Source organism: Vulpes lagopus, chromosome 13 (genome assembly GCF_018345385.1).
Source record: "Vulpes lagopus strain Blue_001 chromosome 13, ASM1834538v1, whole genome shotgun sequence".
Taxonomy (NCBI): Eukaryota; Metazoa; Chordata; class Mammalia; order Carnivora; family Canidae; genus Vulpes; species Vulpes lagopus.
This window is the reverse complement of record NC_054836.1, coordinates 4,962,167-4,986,039: the sequence shown is the minus strand read 5'-3', so window position 1 is coordinate 4,986,039 and position 23,873 is coordinate 4,962,167. Positions and strand designations below refer to the sequence as shown.

Sequence of the window (23,873 nt, the reverse complement as noted above, 5' to 3'; positions counted from 1 at the left end):
GCCAATGGTCTTTTTCTGCTGACATCCGGGGGCTTCTGTCTTAAATGCCCCTTGCCTGTGATATTGACTAATGCTTTGTGGTTCATTGTCTTATTTTAGGACGTTTTGCAGAAGTCATTTCTGCAAAGGCCGCAGAGCATAATGATAGTGTGATCCTGTCTAAGCTGCAAAACAGGATGTCAGTGCTGTTTTATTTTAGCTGTCCTGACTCCATATTTTCTTGTTGGGGACTCTGGCCCTGACTACCTAACTGTCCAACTAACTTCTAACAGTTCTACTTTTAGACATTTATCATTATGGATAGGCACAAAGATTTAACTCGTATTTATATTATTTCAAATGGTGAAACTGGAAAAATCCTAATGTCTTCTAATTAGCAATTGGTTTAATCAGGCAGAGCAAATCCACACCAACCAAAGATGAGGGGACCACTAAAAATCATGTTGTAGGTGAAGGGGATTAAGGGGTACAAACTTAGATTATAAAATAGATAAGTCACTGAGATGAAAGGTACAGCTAAAGAATATAGTCAATAATACTGTCTTCTTTAAATTGTATATTTATTTTAAGTAATTTCTTCAACCAATGTGGGATTCAAACTTATGACCCTGAGATCAAGGGTCCTTTGCTCTTCTGACTGAACCAACCAGACGCCCCGAGAATATGATCAATAATATTGTAATAACATTGTATGATGACTACAGTTATGGTGAGCACAATGTAGAGAATTGTCGAATCACTATTTTATACACTTGAAACTAATGTAACATTGTATGTCAACTATACTTCAATAATAAAAATTTTAAAATAAATATTTTAATTTTTTTTAAGATTTTATTTATTCATTCATGAGAGACAGAGAGAGAGAGAGGCAGAGACACAAGGAGAGGGAGAAGCAGGCTCCATGCAGGAAGCCTGACGTGGGACTTGATCCCTGGTCTCCAGGATCAGGCTCTGGGCTGAAGGCAGCACTAAACCGCTGAGCCACCCCGGCTGCCCTAATTTTTATTTTTTTAAGATTTTATTTATTTATTTATGAGAGACACAGAGAGAGGCAGAGACATAGGCAGAGGGAGAAACAGGCTCCCTGCAGTGACCCCAATGCGGGACTCGATCCTAGGACCCCAGGATCACGACCTGAGCTGAAGGCAGACACTGAGCCACTGAGCCATGCAGGCACACCTTAATTTAATTTTTAAATGATGTTATACAAGAATATTAAGGATATATAAGACATGGAAAGATATTCACAGAATATTAAGGTTTTTTTTAGAAACCACTTACAAATAAATACATATATACATACATACATACCACTTACAAAACAAAACACACAATCAAATTATATAGGGGGAAAAGTAAAAATAATATAGGAAGGAAATACCCTCAAAAATTAACCTAGTGATTTGGCTACAGAAATTGCCAAAAGTTCTGTGAGGTTAACAAGAATTTTAATTTTCTTCATTTTGCTTAAAATTTAAATAAAAGAAAGCAAAAACAGACCAAATTTCCCTCTGAGGTGGGATGGGAAACTACAGACCCCAGCATCTTTCCCTATACCTTGTTCTCAACTTGGCTTGGCATCCCTCTTGATACTGTGCTTACTAAGGTGGCTTTCCTTTTGGTCTTGAGTTCCTGATTTGAGTTCACTCTAATACTCCATTTTCTCACCTATGGGTGTCTTGGGCTCCCCAGAGCTCACCACCCTAGCAGCTCTCTGCTGCCCCCTCCTGCCACCAACAGACAACCATTGTGTGGACCCAGTAGGATCCAGTTTACACTGGGCACCCCCTTCTTCCGAAGACAGCCTTTGCTTACATCTAAAAGGGCATTACACAAATTCTTTTTTTATGTTAAGTCAGCTGGGGAGAACAGACAGACTCCATAAGTCATTCACTGTTTGCAACAACAAGCTCAAAAGACCTCTGGTACAATAACTATTTGTCCTTCCTCAGCTGGAAGTCAACAAAGCCACCCAATGCCAAACTATGAAGATTTGCTTTTTCACCCTTCTCTTTCTCCATTAGGTTCCCATCTATGGTAACCCCAGTTCAGGATCCACGAATGGATCCTTCATTTATGAAATATTTCCTACATGATCAGCATTGTTTAGTAATAGGGCTCCAAAGATTAATAAGATTTTATCAGCCAAGAGCTCAAGTCAATGTCTAGACCAGAACTGTCCAATAGACCTTCTATAATGATGGAAATGTTCTTCATCTGCACTGTCCAATAATGCAGCCACCAGCCACATGAGGATAATGACTACTTGAAATGTGACTAGTGCGACTGGAGAACTGAATGTTTAAATTTTATTTTAATTAATTTTAATTTTAATTTAAGAACTAAAACAGTGTAAAATATTTTTCCTTTAAACACACTTTAAGGGGGGCCTGGGAGGCTCAGTGATTGAACATCTGCCTTTTTTTTTTTTTTAATTCCTGAGAGAGAGAGAGAGAGAGAGAGGCAGAGACATAGGCAGAGGGAGAAGCAGGCTCCATGCAGGAAGCCTGACACAGGACTTGATCCTAGGTCTCCAGGATCAGGCCCTGGGCTGAAGGCCACGCTAAACCGCTGAGCCACCAGGGCTGCCTGAAAGTCGGCCTTCGGCTCAGGTCATGATCCCAGGACCCTTAACCAAGTGAGCTATCCTGGTGCCCCTTATTTTTGAGAGTGTGACATGATAAGTGTATTCTGGGGAAAGCTGAATTGTATTCCACTATATGGATGTATTATAACTTATTTAGCCAATTATTTACAGCATCCAATTTTTCACTATTTCAAAGCATATTAGAAGGAACATTCTTCAGTACCTGTGTATATTTTTTATTTTTACTTTTTCCTGCTTCTAAAATAATATTTGCATAGTAAAAACATGCAAACATTATTGAAAACTATAACACAAAAAGTAACTACTTCTCATGTTGCCCACCTTCCCTTGTCCCAATCTTATCTCTGATGACTGTTACCAGTGGGGTATATATTTCACCAAAAAAATTTTCTGTATTTATATTAACCAGCTTATTTTCTCTTTTTACAAAACTTTAGACAGACCAGGGGCACTGGGGGAGCTCAGTGGTTGAACATCTGCCTTTGGCTCAGGTTGTGATCCCAGGGTTCTGGGATTGAGTTCTGCAGCAGGCTCCCTGTAGGGAGCCTTCTCCCTCTGCCTGTGTCTCTGTCTCTCTCTGTGTCCCTCATGAATAAATAAAATCTTTTAAAAAAAAATTTTTAGACAGACCATACATACTGTCCCACTTTTTAACATAAAAATATTGTTTGGGTGAAGGAGGTCAAAAGGTAAAAAGGATGGGGGCACCTGGGTGGCTCAGTGGTTGAGTGTCTTTGGCTTAGGTTGTGATCCTAAGGTCCTGTGATTGCGTCCCACATCGGGCTCCCTGCAGAGAGCCTCCTTCTCTCTCTGCCTATGTCTTTGCCGCTCTCTCTGTGTCTCTGATGAATAAATAACATCTTTAAAAAAATAAGAAAAAAATGCAGAAATTTTAAATTAAATTTAATTTAATTTAATTAAAATTAAAAATTTTAAATCATATTCTAAAATTGTTTTTTAAAAAAGTGGATTGCCAAAAAAAAAAAAAGAGTGGATTGCTGGGTCAGAGGATAACACTATATGTAACTTTTTGAGGCTCTGCCGAAGTGTGTGCCCAACAGTTTTATAGACATTTTGGAAGACACAGAAGTAAAGATAATACCTCTTTTTAAAAAGTTCACAATTTACAGTGTATGAGGAGATTAGATAAACATGCATACATTAAAAATATAATTATAATTTAGCTTATAATTAAGAGCTAAACCATGTAGCTCTAAATTAAAAGTGGATCCACAGTCATGCACTCTTAGACTGGGAAAAGAAGAGAAAAAAATATATTATTGAGACACTTTTCCATGTGCATATACTTAGGTTACCAGTAAACGATCATCAATAAGAAATTCACTCAATTAATTTTGATATAATTATATAGTGGAATACTATGTGGACATTAAAAAAAATAAGATTGATCTTTTTTTTTTAATTTTTTTTTTATTTATGATAGTCACAGAGAGAGAGAGAGACAGGCAGAGACATAGGCAGAGGGAGAAGCAGGCTCCATGCACCCGAAGCCCGACGTGGGACTCGATCCCGGGTCTCCAGGATTGCACCCTGGGCCAAAGGAAGGCCCAAACCGCTGCGCCACCCAGGGATCCCCAAGATTGATCTTTATGAACTAACGTGGAATAGTGTCACAAATATAGCAAAAAAGGTAAGTTGTTGAATAGTGTATATATTACAATCTAATTTTTGTAAGAGAAAAAATATTTGCACAATTATCTCTGGCTATCCAAATTTATTTATTTCTAAATTCAGAGAGCAAGAGTTAAAATGTGGGTAGTGAATTCAGATAGTGAAGGATATTAAGTTTTTTGAATGGATTCAGCTCCTGAGTTTCAGATAGCAAATAATAAGAGTTGGGGTGAGGAGAAGTATATCTCAAAATATTTATCTGAATCTATTCAGTTGTTAGGTTTGGAAAGCAAGTGTCAATCTTATTACATATGTTTATGTACAAAAATAATCTGAAAATAATACTCTCTGAACTGTTAGCAGTACTCATCTTTAGGATGGAACTTGTTTTCTATTTTAACAGAACTGTGTTCTGTGAGTTACTTCCAATGTACCCAAGTACTTCTAATCAGAAAATAACACAATAAAAATGTCTTATTTATTTATTTATTATTTATGTGTTCATGACAGACAGAGAGAGAGAGAGAATGGCAGAGGGAGAAGCAGGCTCCATGCAGGGAGCCCAATGTGGGACTCAATCCCAGGTCTCCAGGATCACACCCTGGGCTGAAGGCGGCGGTAAACCAATGGGCCACCAGGGCTGCCTTAAAAATGTCATTTTTAAAAAGAAGGTTCCAGGTGGCACCTGACTGCCTCAGTCAGTAGAACATGCAACTCTTGATCTCTTGAGCCTACTTAAAGAAATAAAAATAAAACATAAATAAAAAGCAGATTCTGGGAACCTGGTAAATCTAAGCAGATACGATATTACAATGAATATCCTTAAGTATGTACCTATTTTGTGTGTGTGTACATCTGAAAGGATATTTCTGTTGGATCAGTTCTTGACAGTAGATTGCTAGGTCACAGAGCATGAACATTTTTTATATTATCAGGTTGCCCTCCAAAGAAACTATATCAATTTTCTTTCCTACCACCATAGCTTTTTCCCAATACTGGTATCATCAAACACCAGACCTATGCCAATCTAAAATGAGAAAAATACTTTTTATTTTGTATTTAATTATCTGTGAAGTTGATCATCCTTTTGCATATCATTTAGAATCATTTAGAATTCCTCTTCTGTGAACTTTCTATTCATATATTCTGCTGACCATTTTGCTACTGACTTATTTAGCTTTATCTTATTTTAAAAACTCTTTATATATTGGAAATATTAGGGCTTTCTCTAATTTTCTGTTCCAAAAAATGTTCCCAATTTCCCTTTGCCTTTTCACTTTATTTACTGACATTCTCTCTCTCTCTCTCTCTCCAGAAGCTTAAATATTTGTATGCAGTCCAAGTAAAGTCTTTTCTGTTAAGGCTTCTGGATTTTATTTATATTATGCTTGGAAAAGTCTTCCCAACTTTGAGACTAGAAAACATTTTATTAGTGTTTTTTTCTAGTACTTTTGTGGTTTCCTTGTTTTATCTTTTAATTTTATTGCATCTGGAATTAATTTTTATATACAGAATTAGTCCACATCACCTTTCAGATATATTCTTCAGAAATATGTTTTTCAGCATTTTATATGTGTTCTTTAATTTTTATCTCTTTTTTCCCACAAATGAACAGAGTCAACAGGCTTAAGTCCAAGTATGTGATTGATGCTAAAATCCACCACTTCCAGGATGTCTAATGATTTCCAGCTTTGTCTCAACTGAACTAACCTTATAAAATCTATTCTTCTTATCACTAACGTCAACACATTCGCTTTACCATGTATAAATGTCAAGGACTAAATATTTGAATAGATGTATAAACATCAATGCACAAAGATATCAATGCCATTGAAAGTAAACAATGCGGTTCTTTGAAATGTTCATTCATGACCTCAAGTACAAAAATTCAAGTTCTGGAAGTTTAGGAGTATCAATGCATAATTTCCAAAAAATCCAGTTATTTGACCATGAAACATAAGAGGAAGGATGGGGGTTCATTACAGTAAGATGTGATCAGGACTACGCTACAGCAGAGGTCTCAACAGTGGGAACCCAGTCTTCCTGGAAGAGCCACAGAAAATGTTACTGGAGTGGTGATCTCTGAAACTGGTTTTAACACTGAGGAGGAGTTTAGCATTTGAAGATTCTAACATTTGGAGTAGTGACTAGCATTTCAGCTAGAGGAGTCAGTGTGGGAAGGTCATTAGGCTGGAAGGAGCTTTGTAAAGCCCTGGAAGCATCTTTCTCACATCCTGCAACCTCCCCTCACCAAAGGAGGGAAGGCTCTAATGTCAGACTTACTCTTACTGATTAATTATTTGACCTCATTCATAATAAAAGTATTGCTCCAACCCTGCATATGCATTTTATACCTGCTTACCTTTAATTGTGTAACAAAAGGCTTTCCCCTCCTTAAACTTCAAAAACAAGACAGATCAGGAGATTTTACAGGAGATAGCCAAATGACCTCATTTAGTCTTTTGTTGGTAGTGACCTGGGGTACCAGGTAGCTTCGGCTTCTTGCCCAGAATGCCACTCCTCACCCACAGAAGGTGACATTCTCCTTTGTGTCAAGGCCTGGATCCTACCCTCACACAGGTCATCTTCTTCCACATCTTTCCACTTGCACTCCCAGCCTTTTTCCTTTCCTTGGTCTAAGCCCCCTACCTCCTGCTGAGTCCCAGTGAACATGTACCAAATCATGATTATACTGAAAAAAGAATGTTTTCAATATTATTTAAAAACTTAATCCTACTTGCTCTACTCCCTGAGCCCCGAGACTCTGCACATTGGAAATTAATTAAAAACTTTTAATTCCAGTATTATTCCCAATTTAGCAACTATCTGTATATACTCTTGAATCTTCTATATAAGATGGATTTTCTGCAAAGGGTGCTATATGTGTTATTCTTACGGCAGCGATATGCTGGAGCCATCTCAGACTGGTCCACGAGGGCCAACATGCTCATCTCTTCCTAACTCCATATTCACTGATGGCATTTTGGTCGCTGAAATAAGCAATAGTGGGAGTATTTATATCATGCAAATCAGCAAGTGCTACAAAATCAGGGCTTTTAACAATCAGAGCCGATTGTTAAACGTTTACCAGCACACCACTGTTTTAATGATTCTTTTGGTTTCCAGTAATAGAAACCCACTTGAGCTAGAGTAAGCAAAAAGGGGAAATTATTATAAGAATCTGCTAGTGAAGTGTATGATGCCTGTGTGCGTAAACAAATGGATCTTAGGAATTAACTGGAACCAGGAACTTGAAAACCATCAGAACTTTCCATGACATCTCTCTGCCCTTCTCTGTGGGTTTGATTCTTATCCTTCACTGACAACCTCCTTTCTCTGGTTCCCAATGTACATGAGGGGAAATGTGAACCCTGAAAATCTTCTGTTAAGTCCAGTCACTGGAGACTGATCTCTTTCCTGGCCCCAATTCCAAAATCAAAGGAAGGGATTCTGATTAGGAAGGAAGTCCTACTGAATCCATGCGTAGATGGGGTGAAACTGGGATGGGAACAGGCAGGATCACACCATACAACATGCATGAGAATCAGGGGGAAAAGAAACTCTTGGAATTTCTCAGCGATTAATAACTCTCACCATCATCATCACAGGCCAAGCCCAGGCCCCATCAAAGAAACACATGCACTTTATTTGAAGTTGTATCTCTTCTAGGAAAAGGAGCTTCTTAAAGGGGCACCTGAGTGGCTCAGCCAGGTAAGAGTCCTACTCTTGATTTCAACTCAGGTTATGATCTCAGGTAGTGGGATCAAGTTCTGCCCTGAGGGCTCTGCGCTGAGGCATGGAGCCGGCTTGAGATTCTCTCTTCCTCTCCCTCTGTCCCCACACCCTCACTTGTGCACACTCATGCTCTCTCTCACTCTCTCTCTTAAAAAAACAAAAAGGAGAGGCGCCTGAGTGGCTCAGTTGGTTAAGTATCTGCCTTCATCTCAGGTTGTGATCCAGGGGTCCTGAGATCAAGCCCCATGTCAGGCTCCCGGCTCAGTGGAGAGGCTACTTCTCCCTCTCCCCCCTTCCCCTGCTTGTGCTCTCTTGCTCTCTCTCTGTCAAATAAATAAAGTCTTTAAAAGAAAAAAAAAAAAGAAGCTTCTGTAAGAATCATAGAAGACAAGAAGATGCCTAAGACCCTGTATTAGCTGCAAGTCACAGGAAAAACAAGTTCAAATGGCCAATAAGGGTAATTTTCTTGCCCAAAAAGAAGTCCAAAAGTAGGATGTTTCCAGAATTTGTTAATTCAGCAGCTCAGGACCTTGTCTCTTTCACATTCTTGCTCCAACACGTTTGGACTAATATGATGAGGGACACGGGTAGTGGTCACCATTGCAGCCATCGTGTGCAGGCTAGACATCATTCACCAGATGAAAAGGGACCATTTCTCCCCTGTGCCGGGCTTTAGAAGATTGAAGAATCTTTTCTCAGAAAGCCCCACCAGCAAAATGACCTTTCCAGAATCAGCTTCCATGCCCCTGCATGAACCACCTGAGGACAAGATAACAGGGTCAAGAAGGTAAGGCTCCCACAGATGCTTTCTGCACCGGGAGAGGTGCAGTCAGAGAAGAGACCAGAAGCCCCTGGCCCAAGGTGACCATTTCTCCAAACCCTTTGTCCCACACCCAAGTCTCTGACCTGTTAAGTCTTCCTAATTCTGGCTACAGCCCCTTCCTCTGGGACCTGGCTTTTATCCCCCTGCTTCCCTCTCTTGATTTATACTAATTAGTAGCAGACTTGGCTCCCAGCCTGACATTCTCACCGCTAACTCAAGATTTCAAACACATGAAACTTCCCGGTGATAGGATGCCCTCCTGAACGGAGACAATAACAGACAACAGGCTCTGGTGATGAGGCAGCCTGAGAAACCATCTAGAAAGAAGCCAAATGCCGGAGATAAAAGGTAAGAAAGAACTAGAAAGGAGTCCGGCCTGGAATTAGAACAGTTTTTTTTTTTTTTTAAGTATTCCATGCATGCATGTCCTTTTGTGCCCTGAATTGAAATCTGCAGTGAGAAATAAGTTATTCAAAATGGGACAAGTATCATTTTTTTTCGTAATACATCCATCCTCTGCCAACCCCTTGAGGTCTAATAACTTCCAGTCTACAAACAAAAAAACCCCTCAGTCTTCTGATTTTATTTGCAGCTTTGTTAAATTAGGTATAAAGTGCAACTCTCCTGTACACTTAACAGTGCCTATAAATGTACAATTCAGTTGATATGTAATAGATGCTAAAGATGATAGCTAGCTAGCTAGATAGATAGATAAATGGCACATTCTCCCTTTTGTCTCCTTCTCCTTCCCCATCCCTGCATGTTTGTGTATAATTCATGTCTCCTCTTACCCTCCCCAGCACCTCTGGGAGCACATGTTCCTGACAGAGAATATCCAGGTGGCCTGGTACTTGGAAACTTGTCAGATGTTATTCAAAGCAATAAAGAACACATCATACAAGCCTTTGGTATATTGTTACAGGGAAATGCTGTTTAGAATTTACTAATTGGGAATTTGCGATAATTTGAGGAAGGGCTGGCTAAAGTTAACCTTTGTACTATCTATGGAAAAAAAAAGAGTTCACTGAAGTTCTGAATAGTGTAAACAAGATTGGAAGGGGAATAATTATCTACTTAAAAGAGCCAGTTGTTTTGAAAAGCTTTAGAAGTATCCTTTTACATACAAACAGGGTAATTATGATTTAAACAAAGGCAGGCCTGTTTCTAAGCCTTCTTTGAAATGTCAATTACAAATTACTCTTGTTTATTCATCAAGGCAAAACCTACCCCTAAGTACCAGGCAACAGTTGGTTAGCTGGCTTCCATTTACTCTATTTGAAAATAATAAACCTAAAGTTCTTTTAAAGTACTATAGTTTAATTCAAGCTTTTCACTAATCTAGACATTTGCCCATCGTACAAGTATGGGCGAAGATTTACTAAGTACTAGCACACAACAGTGGGGAATGCATGGAGTGAGGACTGCCTTTACTAACTTAGGGGAAGAGTTGGCTGATGCAGAAAATCTATAAAGAAAGCTACTCTAGAGCAGTGGCTTTTATTTTGTATCTTACCAGAGCAAGAAACACATTTTGCATTGCAACTCAGTATGCACAGACTGAAACAAAAACAATACTTACCCTTATTATGTGCCATACACTGTTATTTTCTATTTATTTTTTAATAAATGCTAGTCACAACCCTCTAAATTGATTCCACAATCTATGAATGGGTTGCTGTTTTGAAAACACTGGGATCTGTCGGGAGATATTATTCCATCCTGAGAGAAAGGGGTGGTGCTGGGACGATCTGTGGTTGCTCCTGGTTTCCTTGGCAGTGTCGTCTCCAGCTCTCCTCTCACATGGTTGGCCACCAACCTCACTGCTCTAGTCACTGGACACTCTGTGCAAAGCTCATTCCTCTAGCCTCACCAGCCCTTCCAGCCAAGTTTCCAGTTCCTCCATGTCCCCCAAATACATCTTTACTTCAAAAGACGCCCGAGTTCCCACCTGATCTATCTATATGTTGGCCAAGCTCACCACCGCAGATGAGGTGAGCTGATTCTATAATGCCTCTCCACTCAACAGTGGGGACCCTCCCCAACTTAACTGCTCCCATCCTGATTCTTGGCTCCATTTTCCATTAACAGTCTTTCTCTGGTCTCTGGACTCAGTTTGGAATTTGGATCTCCCAAGTTCTTGCCTAATTACTCTCCATCAAGAACATGGATAACATATTATCATCATGGTAAAAACATAATCTTCGGGGATCCCTGGGTGGCTCGGCGGTTTGGCGCCTGCCTTTGGCCCTGGGCGCGATCCTGGAATCCCGGGATCGAGTTCTGCATTGGGCTCCGACGTGGAGCCTGCTTCTCCCTCTGCCTGTGTCTCTGCTGCTCTCTCTCTCTCTCTCTCTCTCTCTCTGTGTCTATCATGAATGAATAAGTAAATAAATAAATCTTAAAAAAAAAAAAACATAATCTTCGTGGCAAGACCCACCTCCCCCATGCTCACCAGCTGTGTGACCCTGGACATGTCATTAAATTTCCCTGAATCTCAGTTTCATTATCTGCAAAATTGGGAAAATATCTGTTTTGCAGGCTGGTGAAGGATAATTAATCCTTATAAAATGCTTACTTCAGTGCCTGGCACATAACAACCATTCTCTAAATGTTACCTATTATCAGTATTTTTGTTGCTATTATTATTGGCTTAGATTTAACCTACTGGTTCATCTCTTCTCCCACCAAAACCACACCACCCTGTCCTGGAGGACAGGTACTGGTTCAGAGTTTGAAGCTTCGTACCTTGTAGACACAGTTCCTGTTCCCCATCCCCTACCCCCTCTCCAAATACCTCCCCACACGCATCTCGCTTAGACCCTTGCTTCCATCCCAAAGTTCTCTGCATAGAAGTTCTTGACCAGAATTATGATGCCTGATGTAAGTGGACAGGGGTCAGTTCTGATCATCTAGCTGTATGAAGGGACAGGAGGCAATCCCAAGAATTCCATGCCTCCCTTCAAGCGAGCAACCCCAACAAGTGACCACCTTCTACCATGAAAACCAGAGGCAATCTACTTTATCCCATGCAGCAAGGGGGTGGGGGCACTGAAGAAGAGAATGTAGAGCAGCCCAGGGACCCCATCCTGATGGCTCATACCAGGCTTAGCATACAAGGCAACCCCCAGTAACGACTAGTGTTTGCAACCCTGGTTTCCTGAACCATCTGCTGCCTGACAGATACTGTTCCTGGCTCATTAATCCAGTTCCAAAGTGCCTGGCTATGGTCTTGTTCCTCCCCTACCATGTCCTTGCCTCATTCCATTGGTTCCGTACATCTCTCTCCTTGGCTTTGGATGTCCTCCCAGCTATGTTTGGCCTCTGTTTTGCTTTAATGTATTCATGGATCACCCTGATCTCCTCACATTGTTACCCCCTGGCTTAACTCAATCTTGGTTCTTTCTTCTACCACCATTACCCACCCCCCCACCCACTATCTCCTACCTCCTCAATCTGGTCCAGCCCCACGGACAAGAAAAGTAGCAGTCTTTGATATAACTCTTCAGATAATGTTGTCATTAGTTTACATTCTAGACCCACCAACAAAACACTTGGGTACTTACTCTGTTATCTGGAAAATAGTCCTCACCCTCCTTTTCCTGGAGAGATTATATCTGCTTGGACATGGCCGAGGCCTGTGGGAGAGGTGGTGATTGACTTACCTGGAAATCAGGATCTTTCATCTTCAGAGAATAATGGCTAAACTCATTGCAATTAAGAGCCCAAACTCTGAAGCCAGACAGTGTAGGCCTAAATCCTGTCCCTGCAACTCGCTACTATATTTGAGCTTGTTTTTGTTTTTTTTTGTTTTTTTGTTTTTTTTTAATAATTTTTTTTTTATTTATTTATGATAGTCACAGAGAGAGAGAGAGAGAGAGGCAGAGACACAGGCGGAGGGAGAAGCAGGCTCCATGCACTGGGAGCCTGATGTGGGATTCGATCCCGGGTCTCCAGGATCGCGCCCTGGGCCAAAGGCAGGCGCCAAACCGCTGCGCCACCCAGGGATCCCCTTTGTTTTGTTTTGTTCTGTTTTTTGAGTTTGAGTTTTTGTTTTGGTGCTATTTGGATAAACAACAAGCAGCTTGATCATATCAAGTTAGAAATATCAGAATCATTCACTATGTGTTAGACACTGGCCCCTGTCCTGCTCTCTACTTTCCTCAGCTTCTCCCTGTTGCGTTCAGGAATCCCTTTCTGCACTTATTTAACTGCATTATTTATCTGTCATGTTCCCTGACACTGTGCTGGATCACAGAGATACAAAGATGACAAATCATGGACTCTGTATTGATTCATTTATCGATGATTGAGAGAGAGCAGGCAAGTAGGGGTGGGAGGTGAGGAGGGGCAGAGGGTGAGGAAGAAAGAGTATCTTAAGCAGACTCCACATTCAGTGCCACACCGTCATGGGCCTCCATCTCACAACACTGAGCTCATGACCTAAGCTGAAATCAAGAGTCAGATGTTTAACCTACTAAGCCACCTAGGCACCCGATGGACTCTGCCTTTAAAGGTGGATAAATGGGGATCCCTAGGTGGCTCAGTGGTTTAGCATCTGCCTTTGGCCCAGGACGTTATCCTGGAGTCCCGGGATCGAGTCCCGCATCGGGCTACCTGCATAGAGATTATTTCTCCATCTGCCTGTGTCTCTGCCTCTCTCTCTCTCTCTCTCTGTCTCTGTGTCTCTCATGAATAAAAAATAAATCTTTAAAAAAAAATAAAGGTGGATAAATATATATAGGGGACAGAGAGACATGCAAACGAATCAATTTGTTAAAATGTTAAGGTGCTCCTGATTGAGCCACACACTGGGCTTCACACTCAGTACTGAGTCTGCTTATGATTCTCTCTTCCTCTCCCTCTGTGCCTCTCCCCCTCTGCCTCTCCCCCACTCTCTCTTTCTTCCTAAAATATATAAATCTTTGGGGAAAAAAATGTTAAGGATGCTGAGACAGAGAATTGTTATTGTTGTTGTTGTTGTTGTTGTTTTAGAGAGAGGGAGACAGAATCCTAAGCAGGCTCTATGCCCAGCATGGAGCCCAACTCGGAGCTCCATCTCATGACCCTGAGATCATGACCTGAACCAAAGTCAAGTTAGATGCTTAACTGACTGAGCCACCTAGGCACACTGAGGATGTCTCAAGATATACTGGAACATAAGGGAGGGCATAGTGAGTTCTGCCTGAGGGAGGAAAGTTGAGGAGGGTGTCAAGGAGTAGGAGAAGTTTTCATGGAAAAGGCTGATGCTTGAGGTAACTCTGGAATTCTTGCTCTTTGCTCATGGCTTCAGACAGGTTCCAATACTCAGGCATTCTGAACAAGACAGTCTCCACAAATAAGCTCAGAAATGTAACCCTGTGTCCTAGATTCTAGTGGCCTAGTTCCAGTGGCCAGGGTTCCCACACTACCCGCCAGTTCCCTTTATTGTAATCAGTTAAGAAAGCTACTATTAGCAGGAGTTAACTCCTGAGCCCAAAGTCATAACCTGTGGTCTCTGCCAGTGAGTCATGACAGGCTTAGTCCTTATTATCAGGCTGCAGTCTTTATCCCATTTATAATACCCAAGTCTTTCCCCAAGACTTGAGCCCTTCTTTGAACTCTAGCCCTGTCACTACAGTCCCTGTATTTATGTTCTCCTTGCAAGCCAGCCCTCTTCTCTGGAATCAGAGCCTTCTTTTCTATCCCAGCTGGGGTTCTGCTATCCATCCAGAGAATGGTCTCCAGAATGGCCACCCACCTAATCTACTAAGGCCTGCTTGAGTACCCCACTGCTCAGGTTCCTACTTAACCTGAAAAGCCCAACCCCATGTGTGTCTAATGAAGCCAACTTTTGATAACTCTCTGACCTAGCATTAGTTAGGCTCCTCTGAGTCCTCTTCAAGACCAGATCTCAACTTTGGTGTCCAGACCAGATTTATTAAGAATTGTGCTAAGTAAGTCTAGTAAGAGCCCCCACCGTTGATATCTGATCAAGGTCTTCATCTTCTATCCTTGATGTCTGAGTCCTTGGCTGCCTTTAGCAAGAATCCTGTTAGATCAGTTTAGCAGGAATCCCCCTACCTTGATGTCTCATCTTAGTGATTTTCCATTCACTGACTCCCTTACCTGCTCCTTGGCTATAAATCACAACTTGTCCTTGCTGTCTTTGGGGTTGAGCTTGATTTTTCTCCCCTATTGCAATAGATTTGACCCCTATTACAATAGTCTTTTTCTTTTCAAGCAAGGGTTGGTAGATTTATTTTCTTTCATAGCACCTTGTGGCATAGTTATTTTTTTTTCTTCAATCTCAACCTTATTGAGATATAATCCCAACTTTATTTTTTTAATTTTTTTAATCCCAACTTTATTGTATAAGGCTAAGGTGTATGATGTGATAATTTGATACACATATATATTGTGAAAGATTACCACAATAAGATTAGTTAGCACGTCCTCCACCTCACATGACTACCACTTTGTGGTGTGTGGTGGGAACATTTTAGATTTACTCTTAGCAACTTTCAGCTATGTAATTGTAACAGTATTAACTAGAGTCACCACGCTATACATTAGATTACCCAAAACTTATTCGTCTTACAGCTGAAAGTTTGGACACTTTGACCAACATCTCATTTGCCATAGCCCAGCCCCTGGCAACCACCATTGTATTCTGTTTATGTGAGTTTGGCTCTTTGAGATTACATATAAGTGAGATTATACAGTATTTGTCTTTCTCTATTTGAAAAATATGGAGCACTTCATGAATTTGTGTCTCACCCTTGCACTGGGGCCATGCTAATCTTCCATTGTTCCAATTTTAGTATATATGCTGCCAAAGTGAGCACTACAGTTGTCTTTTTTTTTTTTTTTTACAGTTATCTTAAATAAAGTCTCTCCTACCATATTTAACAAGTATCACAATAATTTTTTCTTTAACATCTGTCATGCCCTTTGGACAATACCATGTGGACAGTCCACAGCCCAGTAACACCCTGGGCCACACTGCCTTCCCTCCTTGCTCTACTCTGGAAATCAGGGTTTTGTTTTCAGGCTCTTGAGTTCTTTCTCCTCACCAACTGTAGCCGACACACATGTAGCAATACAGCTCAGACAGAGTCACCTGAAAATATGGACCTGGAGAATATGGTCCATTCCATGCCAACCAACATCACCTAATTCATCCAGTCAATCAATCAAAACATACAAATAAATTTAATGGTTTCTCGATATAAATATATTTTCAAAGAGCTTCCTTATTTGTATTACAGACATAAAATACGTACACTCAAGGAATAAAATATGTCTTGTGCTCTTTTGAATTAAAAAATCATAGTAGAAGCAGATCTTTGATGTTCCAATGGTGCCATAAACAAATTCACTGGCCTGTTTTTAGACAAAGGATTATCTGAAATTTTACCTCTTGGGTTCCAAGTATGTTTTTGTTGTTAGTAGATAAACTTTATTGTAAAAGCCTCTGCACCTAGAGCTATGGTGATTTTTTTTTGAGTGTTTTATTCATCTCTTTCATCTGGCTGCAAGTAAGGACTTGATAAAACTCAAAATTTACTGAATTTTGTGTTAATTTCAGGTACACAATTTTCCTCTTGAATATCTGCCTTCATGTGGGTTGTTACTGAAGCATTTTGAAGGAAATGGCGGGTCAGCCATTCATTGGTTCTCATGGCTTTGCAGTGGAGGCAGGGCCTTTCCCTGATTTGGTAACTTCCCACATTCCTTTGCCTCTGAGCTAGTTTTCTCTTCTTAATACTAGCTGGTGATGGATGGTGTTCACTTTCACTCTCCTTCCATGAGGAGGCTCCTGAGTTAGATTCTTCACTGTCACACTCAGTAGTATCACTATCATGTTGGATCTGATTCACCTGGCTGAACTGAGAATGGCGCCTGGCTCGTCTTTGTTCAAGATAGGCATTGACCAAAGCCACTTCTGAATCAGTTACAGGAGTAAGTTGGTTCTGCTTTGTTTTTTTCATCATTTGTAAAGAGTCCCAGTCACCATCTTTGCTTTGCCGCTTATAGGAAGTATCTTTGCTTGCTAACAACCAATGAAACAAATCAAGATGTTAGGCATATCATTGGTTACTGTAACTTCGTATTACCTAAGGAAGCCCATGGCATGTATGGACTCACTGTCCGTTGCCATTCGGCAAGCCCAATTTTCTCTACTCATTTGCAAGTGTTGGCGGCTGCGCATTTTCCAGTATGATACCAAATCTCCTAAAGATCAGAAGGGTTGGGCGGCCTGGTGACTCAGCGGTTTAGTGCCGCATTTGGCCTAGGGTGTGATCCTGGTGACCTGGGATCGAGTCCCACGTTGGGCTCCCTGCATGGAGCCTGCTTCTCCCTCTGCCTGTGTCTCTGCCTCTCTCTCTGTTTCTCTCATGAATAAATAAATAAAATCTTAAAAAAAAAAAAAAAAGACCAGAAGGGTCAAATAGATGCTTGACACGTTGCTTTTGAAGCTTTGTGGACCCCCTGGTATAAGATTAAGGGAAAGGTCGCCAAGCTTTTTCAGATAGACCCTTTTTTCCCTTGCCTTGAAGTCTTACAGACTCAAGTATGTATGTGAATGTGATTTGGGTGGCAGGAAACTAAAAAGGATCTTTTCTTTATACAGTAGTGTGCTGGAGTTGTCTTCTACCAACTAGCTCACAAGAACAGATAGTTAAACTTACAGGAATTCTGCGACATGGTTGTTAAAACACAGCCATTAGTCAAAATTAAAGTATACAAACTTACCATTGAATCCATTTATTACACATAAATGTTCAAAACTAATCACTTCCTAATTATTTTATTACATTTTATTAAGAAATAGCTCTTGAAGCTATTTACGTCTGTTGTATCTGGATATTGGAAATGCTATGTAATGGTGTGCTACTGTGCATCTCTTCCCAACTCCACTTCAGTAACATCATGTTGGTAATTTGAAATCAGTGTGAGTGGAATAAAAAAAAATCAACGAGCACTAAAAATCAGGTCTTGTGTATGGTCTTGTTGATTATCTAGGCTTAAAATGATAAAGAACATGTTACTAACAGATTATATGTAAAAGTGTCCTCCTGTAGCCACTACATTGTGAATAGCACCCAAAAACAAGGAAATGTTCTTCCAGAGTATTCTAAAACTATTATCCAATTCAGCAAAGAAGTCACATCATTGACAACCAAGTTAAGTTGTAGCAAACATTTTTCTGCATCTTTCCCCTTACTCCTTGACATTCATATTGGATAACACTCATTCATCCATTGCCGCCATAGGTTGGCTAAGAATGCAAGGATCTGGCAAAAATTAAGGGAAGTATTTTGCCAAAATTGGCAGTCTACATAGAATGTGCCATTATGTATTTTATTACCTGTAAATTGTGTGGTATACATCCTTTATATCAACAACATTTTTTTTAAAGATTTTATTTATTTATTCGTGAGAGACAGAGAGAGAGAGGCAGAGACACAGGCAGAGGGAGAAGCAGACTCCACGCAGGGAGCCCCATGTGGGACTCTATCCTGGGACTGCAGGATCACACCCTGAGCTGCAGGCGGTGCTAAACCGCTGCGCCACCGGGCGGCCCTCAACAACATTTTTTTAAAAACATGTATGTACACATGTACATTTTTGGAGAGCCAGTTTTAAACATTTAGCAGCACTGCTTATAGGTATTAAAAAGATGTCATATAAAGCTCACAATCCTGTAGCAACACTAACAATAAAGGTATTTAAAAGGCAAGCTATGGGCAGACCGGGTGGTTCAGCGGTTTAGAGCTGCCTCCAGCCCAGGGCCTGATCCTGGAGACCCAGGATCGAGTCCCCCGTCGGGCTCCCTGCATGGAGCCTGCTTCTCCCTCTGCCTGTGTCTACCTCTCTCTCCCTCATTAATAAATAGATAAAATCTTTTAAAAAAAATAAAAGGCAAGCTATATGAAGGAAGAATGCTGAGGAATGAAAAGAACTTGAGCTCTACCCTACTACTAACTTGTGGCCTCTAACAGCTCTGCAAAAGCAGCTAAGCTATCCTGTGCTAAAGCAGGGAGCCCATCTAAGAGCCATCACTGATCTGGGGAGTCCCTATAACCACTCTGGGCTGTTCACCTCTGTTGTTTGCTTTCTACATTCAGCATATATTTCTCTCATCATAGTACAATATCAAATATGCACCAGCTCTCACCTTTACTGACTGATGTGCTGGTCCCACTGTCTTCATCTTTTTTCTTCTCTGACATCTGTTTCAGAAATACAGATTAGTGACAGCAATCTCTGTTGGTTGTTTTTCACTTACATTTACTTATAAAACACTGTTGCCCTAGACTCTTGGACCATGTCTAATTTTAAACGTTCAGGGCAATTCAATAAATTTTAATTGAGTTCCTGTTATAGTGATCCTCTCTTCTGCTGCCCACTGGAAGACCAGGCTTTATTTTTTAAAAATTTATTTATTTATTTATTCATGAGAGACACAGAGACAGAGAGAGAAAGAGAGAGGCAGAGACACAGGCAGAGGGAGAAGCAGGCTCCACGCAGGGAGCCCGAAGCACCAGGCTTTAATAGCACAGTCTGCCAAAATGTTTTGAACCAAACCAAATGGAACAAAGACTTGAGAGAAAATAATACTGATAAGGATCTATAGCTTGTAAAGTTTTCCTGTACTCACATTGTAAAGAAATATCATTTAAATATCATTTAAGAACAGATTTGATAGTACTGGGATTCATTTTAAATTACTTTGTAAAGGATATTTTATCAGGTCACTTTAAAAATAATCCTTGAAGGGCAGCCCGGTGGCTCAGCGGTTTAGCGCCGCCTTCAGCCCAGGGCGTGATCCTGGAGACCTGGAATTGAGTCCCACATCTGGCTCCCTGCATGGAGCTTGCTTCTCCCTCTGTCTGTGTCTCTGCCTCTCTCTCTCTGTATCTCTCGTTAATAAATAAATAAAATCTGTTTTAAAAAAATAAATAAAAATAAAATAAAATAAAATAATCTCCTGAGTCCTTCAGAAACTTTCCTCCAAAATGCAAACATAACATTTTACCTGTTTAATTTGGCAACAAAAAAGAAGTGGATCTATTTGAATAGTTCTAATTTCAAATATCCTAGCCCAATACTCCATAAATAAATTTATCCCATTGTTCAGATTAGTGTCCTATTTATTTTTTAAGATTTTTTTTTTTTTTTGACAGGAGACGGGGAGAGCACACAAGCAGGGAAAGCAGCAGGCAGAGGGAGAGGGAGAAGCGGGCTCCCCACTGAGCAGAGAGTCTGATGTGGGGCTCAGTCCCAGGACCCCAGGATCATGACCTGAGTCGGAGGCAGATGCTTCCAACTAAGCCACTCAGGAGCCTTCAGTGTCCCATTTAAAAAAAATTTTTTTTTAATTTATTCATGAGAGACACAGAGAGAGAGAAGCAGACACACAGGCAGAGGGAGAAGCAGGCTCCATGCAGGGACCCAGATGTGGGACTCGATCCCAGGTCTCCAGGATCACACCCTGGGCTAAATAAAGGCAGGCGCTAAACCACTGAGCCACCCAGGCTGCCCCAGTCTCCCATTTTCTTTTTTTCAGTCTCCCATTTTTTGATGCTGAACATGATTTGGCTAAAATATAAATATAAAGCAACTCTTTCAGAATGTACCAAAACTTTAGAAATACTCGTTACATTTTTGACGCATAACAATTCTTACTTGGAATCTATCACCAGGAAATAACCCCTCCAAAGAGAGAAAACTTTGTGCACAAAAATTATCACAGTATAATTAGAATAATATAAAATTCAAAATTCAATAGCAGCCAATGGTTAAATAAATTATAGTATAATCATAATTTATAGTTGTAAAAATTATTATAATAAAAGCATGTCTCAACACGAGGAAATACATGTTATAATATTAAGTTAAAAATCAAGATGCAAATTTGTATATGCAGTATAATCACAAATTAGCTAAAAATATGAAAAGACTTTAAGCAATGAACACAAGTGTTCGTTCTTACTTTGAGTGAAACAGTGATTTTTTTTTAACTTTTCAAGTTGTCTACAATAGGGGAGAAAATGAATTTTTGTAGAAAGTCAAACTTCCTTCGGGTTGAAAGTGTCATACTTGGGTATTCATAACTACAATCCAGGATTCTTGGCCCATTACTTTCTTAATATATGATCTCTATAACAGCAGGCAAGTATCTTTAAGAAGGTATCTCTACTTTTTGTGTCACTGTAACCATTCTCTGGAAACCTTAAGAGTGGAATCCTCTTCTGAGATATCTCTTTTAACAATGATGGGGAGGGTTTATTTTAAATTTAATATGTATAGAGATAATTATTAAATGATTAGAAGTTTATAAACCCAGAAGTTCATAGCAGTTGGTTATTTCCATGTAGTCTGGAGTGGGTTTTTTGTACTTTTCTATAATTTCAACGTTTTCCATAATATATACTTTTGTAATGGACAGGGAGAAATGTTTAAAAACATGGATTAGGTTTGCATCATCTTTATAGAAATCTTCCATTTTTACCTGATGTCAAATCAAAATACAATCACAAATCAAAAGAAAGATTTTGAAAAAAAAAAAAAAGAAGAAGAAGAAGAAGAAAGATTTTGCATCAAGCTAAGTGGAATCACATGAACTGTGGTACCAAAAGCATTTTATTAACTGTGTGTGACTCAGTGAGTGAAAACATAAGCAGTGCCTGCCTGAAGAGTAGGGTAGAACCATGCAGAGAATTGGGCTATGGCTCTGCGTTTCTGGTCTTGGACAACTCTGCAATTTTACCAGTTCACTTAACACCTAAGCTCAGTTTCCACATATGCAAAATGAGATGCTAGGACTGGTATTGTTTGGGAAAAAAAAACCAGCACTAGCAGTATGAATAAATACTAAACAAATACATAAACTAAATATAGTATTTATAGTGTCTGAAAGCAAAAGGGTAAATGCAACTTAAAGAGTGGCAAATCCGGGATCCCTGGGTGGTGCAGCGGTTTGGCTCCTGCCTTTGGCCCAGGGCGCGATCCTGGAGACCCGGGATCGAATCCCACGTCAGGCTCCCGGTGCATGGAGCCTGCTTCTCCCTCTGCCTGTGTCTCTGCCTCTCTCTCTATCTCTCTGTGACTATCATAAAAAAAAAAAAAAAAAAAAAAAAGAGTGGCAAATCCTAAGGGAATCAGTGTGCTTCGCATTTGAGTATAATTACCACCACATTTCCATCACGCTTTTACCATTACTTCAAGGTTTGTAAATAAAGGCTCATAGTTTTGCAGAGAAAATGAAGATCAAAGTGAAAGAAAAATTCTATCCTTGACTAGCTCTCTTATGGTTCTCAGATTTCAAATCTGGGACCTTTCACAAGAAGCAGTTCAGCCAATTCTAACTGCCATAGGGGTACAGAGTGAAAGACAAAACCTCTAAGATAATTAAGGTTTTAATCAGCACTGAATAGATTTAATTCAACATTTCAACTATGCTTTGAAGGAAACGAATTACATGGCAGGAAACCTGGGTCTATTTCTCCTCCAACACTAACCACTTGTGTGTGACATTGGACAAGTCACTTAATTTTCTTGGGCCTTATCAATTAAAAAAAAAAAAAAAGGAGGGATACTGGTACTCCCTACAAAAAGGAAGCTGGACCACATGCTCTCCTTAGGTCCTTGAAGCTCAGGCTCTGAGATTCCAAAAAGCTGATGCAAGCAAAGGGGTAGAAGAATAGCTTAGACCTCTTAAGTAGTCTTCATGATGAAATTGCCAGGAATCAATTTCAATTTTTTGTTAATTTTCTAAAGTAGCTTTTCTGGCCAATCCAGACAAATTCAATATACTTAGCTAGGGAGTCTAGGACACACATACGCGATCACTATTCTAAATCTCCTTTTGGCAAAGTATCTACTTTAAGAAGCATTTAGACTTTAGAGGGACCTTCTTTAGTGGGAAGAGGTGGTGAGGGGAAGAGTCTTTGATTATTATAATGGAATCCAGCCGGCATAGACTTAACAAACCTCCTCCTCTCCATCTAGAGCTGATGCAGCAGTCTAGCTGGCCATTGCCATCCCAGCGCTCTGGCTGTAATGCCAAATAATGGTGGTTTGATTAATCATCAGCCTGGTATTAATGGCCAGCAAGAACTCCATGTCAGCAATTTAGAAGACCTCGGTTGCTCATAATATGTTGGAGAGTCATAGTCCTGAAAAACTGGGCTATCTCATTCCTAAGAGGATGGTATTTTCTTCTGCTAGTAGGTGGTCTAGTGTGGTGACTTTTGCTTAGTTTAGTTTAGTTCTGCATCTTATCTTTCAGGAGAGTACATTCCCTCATCCTAAAAGCTCCTGAATCCTACAGCATGTATTTTATAAATATGACAACTTTTGTATCTTTGATTAGAATTACATGGCTACAAAAGGAATTTGGAGGTCATTAATCAGTAGGGAAGTTTATCCTAACATTACATAGCCTATGGACAAACTGCAAACAACCTGAATGTCTCAGAATTGCAGATTTTTTATGGTGCAACCACAAGACAAATTTATGCAGTCATTAACAGTGCTGCTGTGTGAATATGATTTGAGGAAGTGTTACAGTATAATATTAAGTTTATGAAAATATGTACAATTCTAACGATTAGATCAGAGAGAGATGGAGGGAAAAATATTCTAAGAATAAGAAAAAAAATTAGAATATACTCCAAAAATAATAGAATATAACAATGATTATCTCTAGGAAATAGGATTATAGTAGTTTAAATTTCCTTCTTTATCCCTTTCTGTATTTTTGGATGCCCTAGAACAAGACTGCATTATTTTTAAAACTAGAAAACAAACTTTTAAAAAGTATTTTGATCAAAGTAAAGACAATGAAAACCCCTTATGATACAATAAACATATCATTTTAAATGAAATAGGATATCCTACCCAGACAGAAGCCCGAGAAAAAAACAGCAGGACCAATATAATGATAAAATACCAAAGCAGGAAACTCCCTATGGCCCCGCAAGAGTCATCCTTCCGGCATTCATAATCCTGATTTGGAATGGTGAAACTTAAAGGTATGGGGGGAGGATCCACCTCCCAAAATAAGGAAAAAAGGTCTCCCAT

General features: G+C 40.0%; 1 protein-coding gene and 1 non-coding gene across 2 annotated transcripts; both read right to left on the bottom strand.

Moving 5' to 3' along the window:
- Positions 1-15,522: 15,522 nt before the first annotated feature.
- LOC121475185 lies at positions 15,523-15,625 on the bottom strand. Its single transcript, XR_005983651.1, has one exon. It is a non-coding gene; the product is annotated as a U6 spliceosomal RNA (small nuclear RNA).
- A 711-nt stretch (positions 15,626-16,336) lies between these two features.
- On the bottom strand, positions 16,337-23,873 carry SSMEM1 (serine rich single-pass membrane protein 1). The gene is made up of 3 exons (XM_041727469.1): positions 23,691-23,873; positions 18,964-19,018; positions 16,337-16,833 (listed from the first exon to the last, which is right to left on the bottom strand). The coding sequence occupies exons 1-3, from the start codon at positions 23,871-23,873 to the stop codon at positions 16,337-16,339; spliced, it is 735 nt and encodes a 244-aa protein (XP_041583403.1).

Bases quoted from the DNA above. Each gene is read 5' to 3' on its own strand.
- SSMEM1 (XM_041727469.1), bottom strand. From the start codon at position 23,873: ATGGGAGACCTTTTTTCCTTATTTTGGGAGGTGGATCCTCCCCCCATA. The intron at 19,019-23,690 runs GTAGGATATCCT...TTTCTGAAACAG, and splicing joins TTTCTCGGGCTTCTGTCTGG to ATGTCAGAGAAGAAAAAAGA. The intron at 16,834-18,963 runs GTGAGAGCTGGT...ATTGGTTGTTAG, and splicing joins CAGCACATCAGTCAGTAAAG to CAAGCAAAGATACTTCCTAT.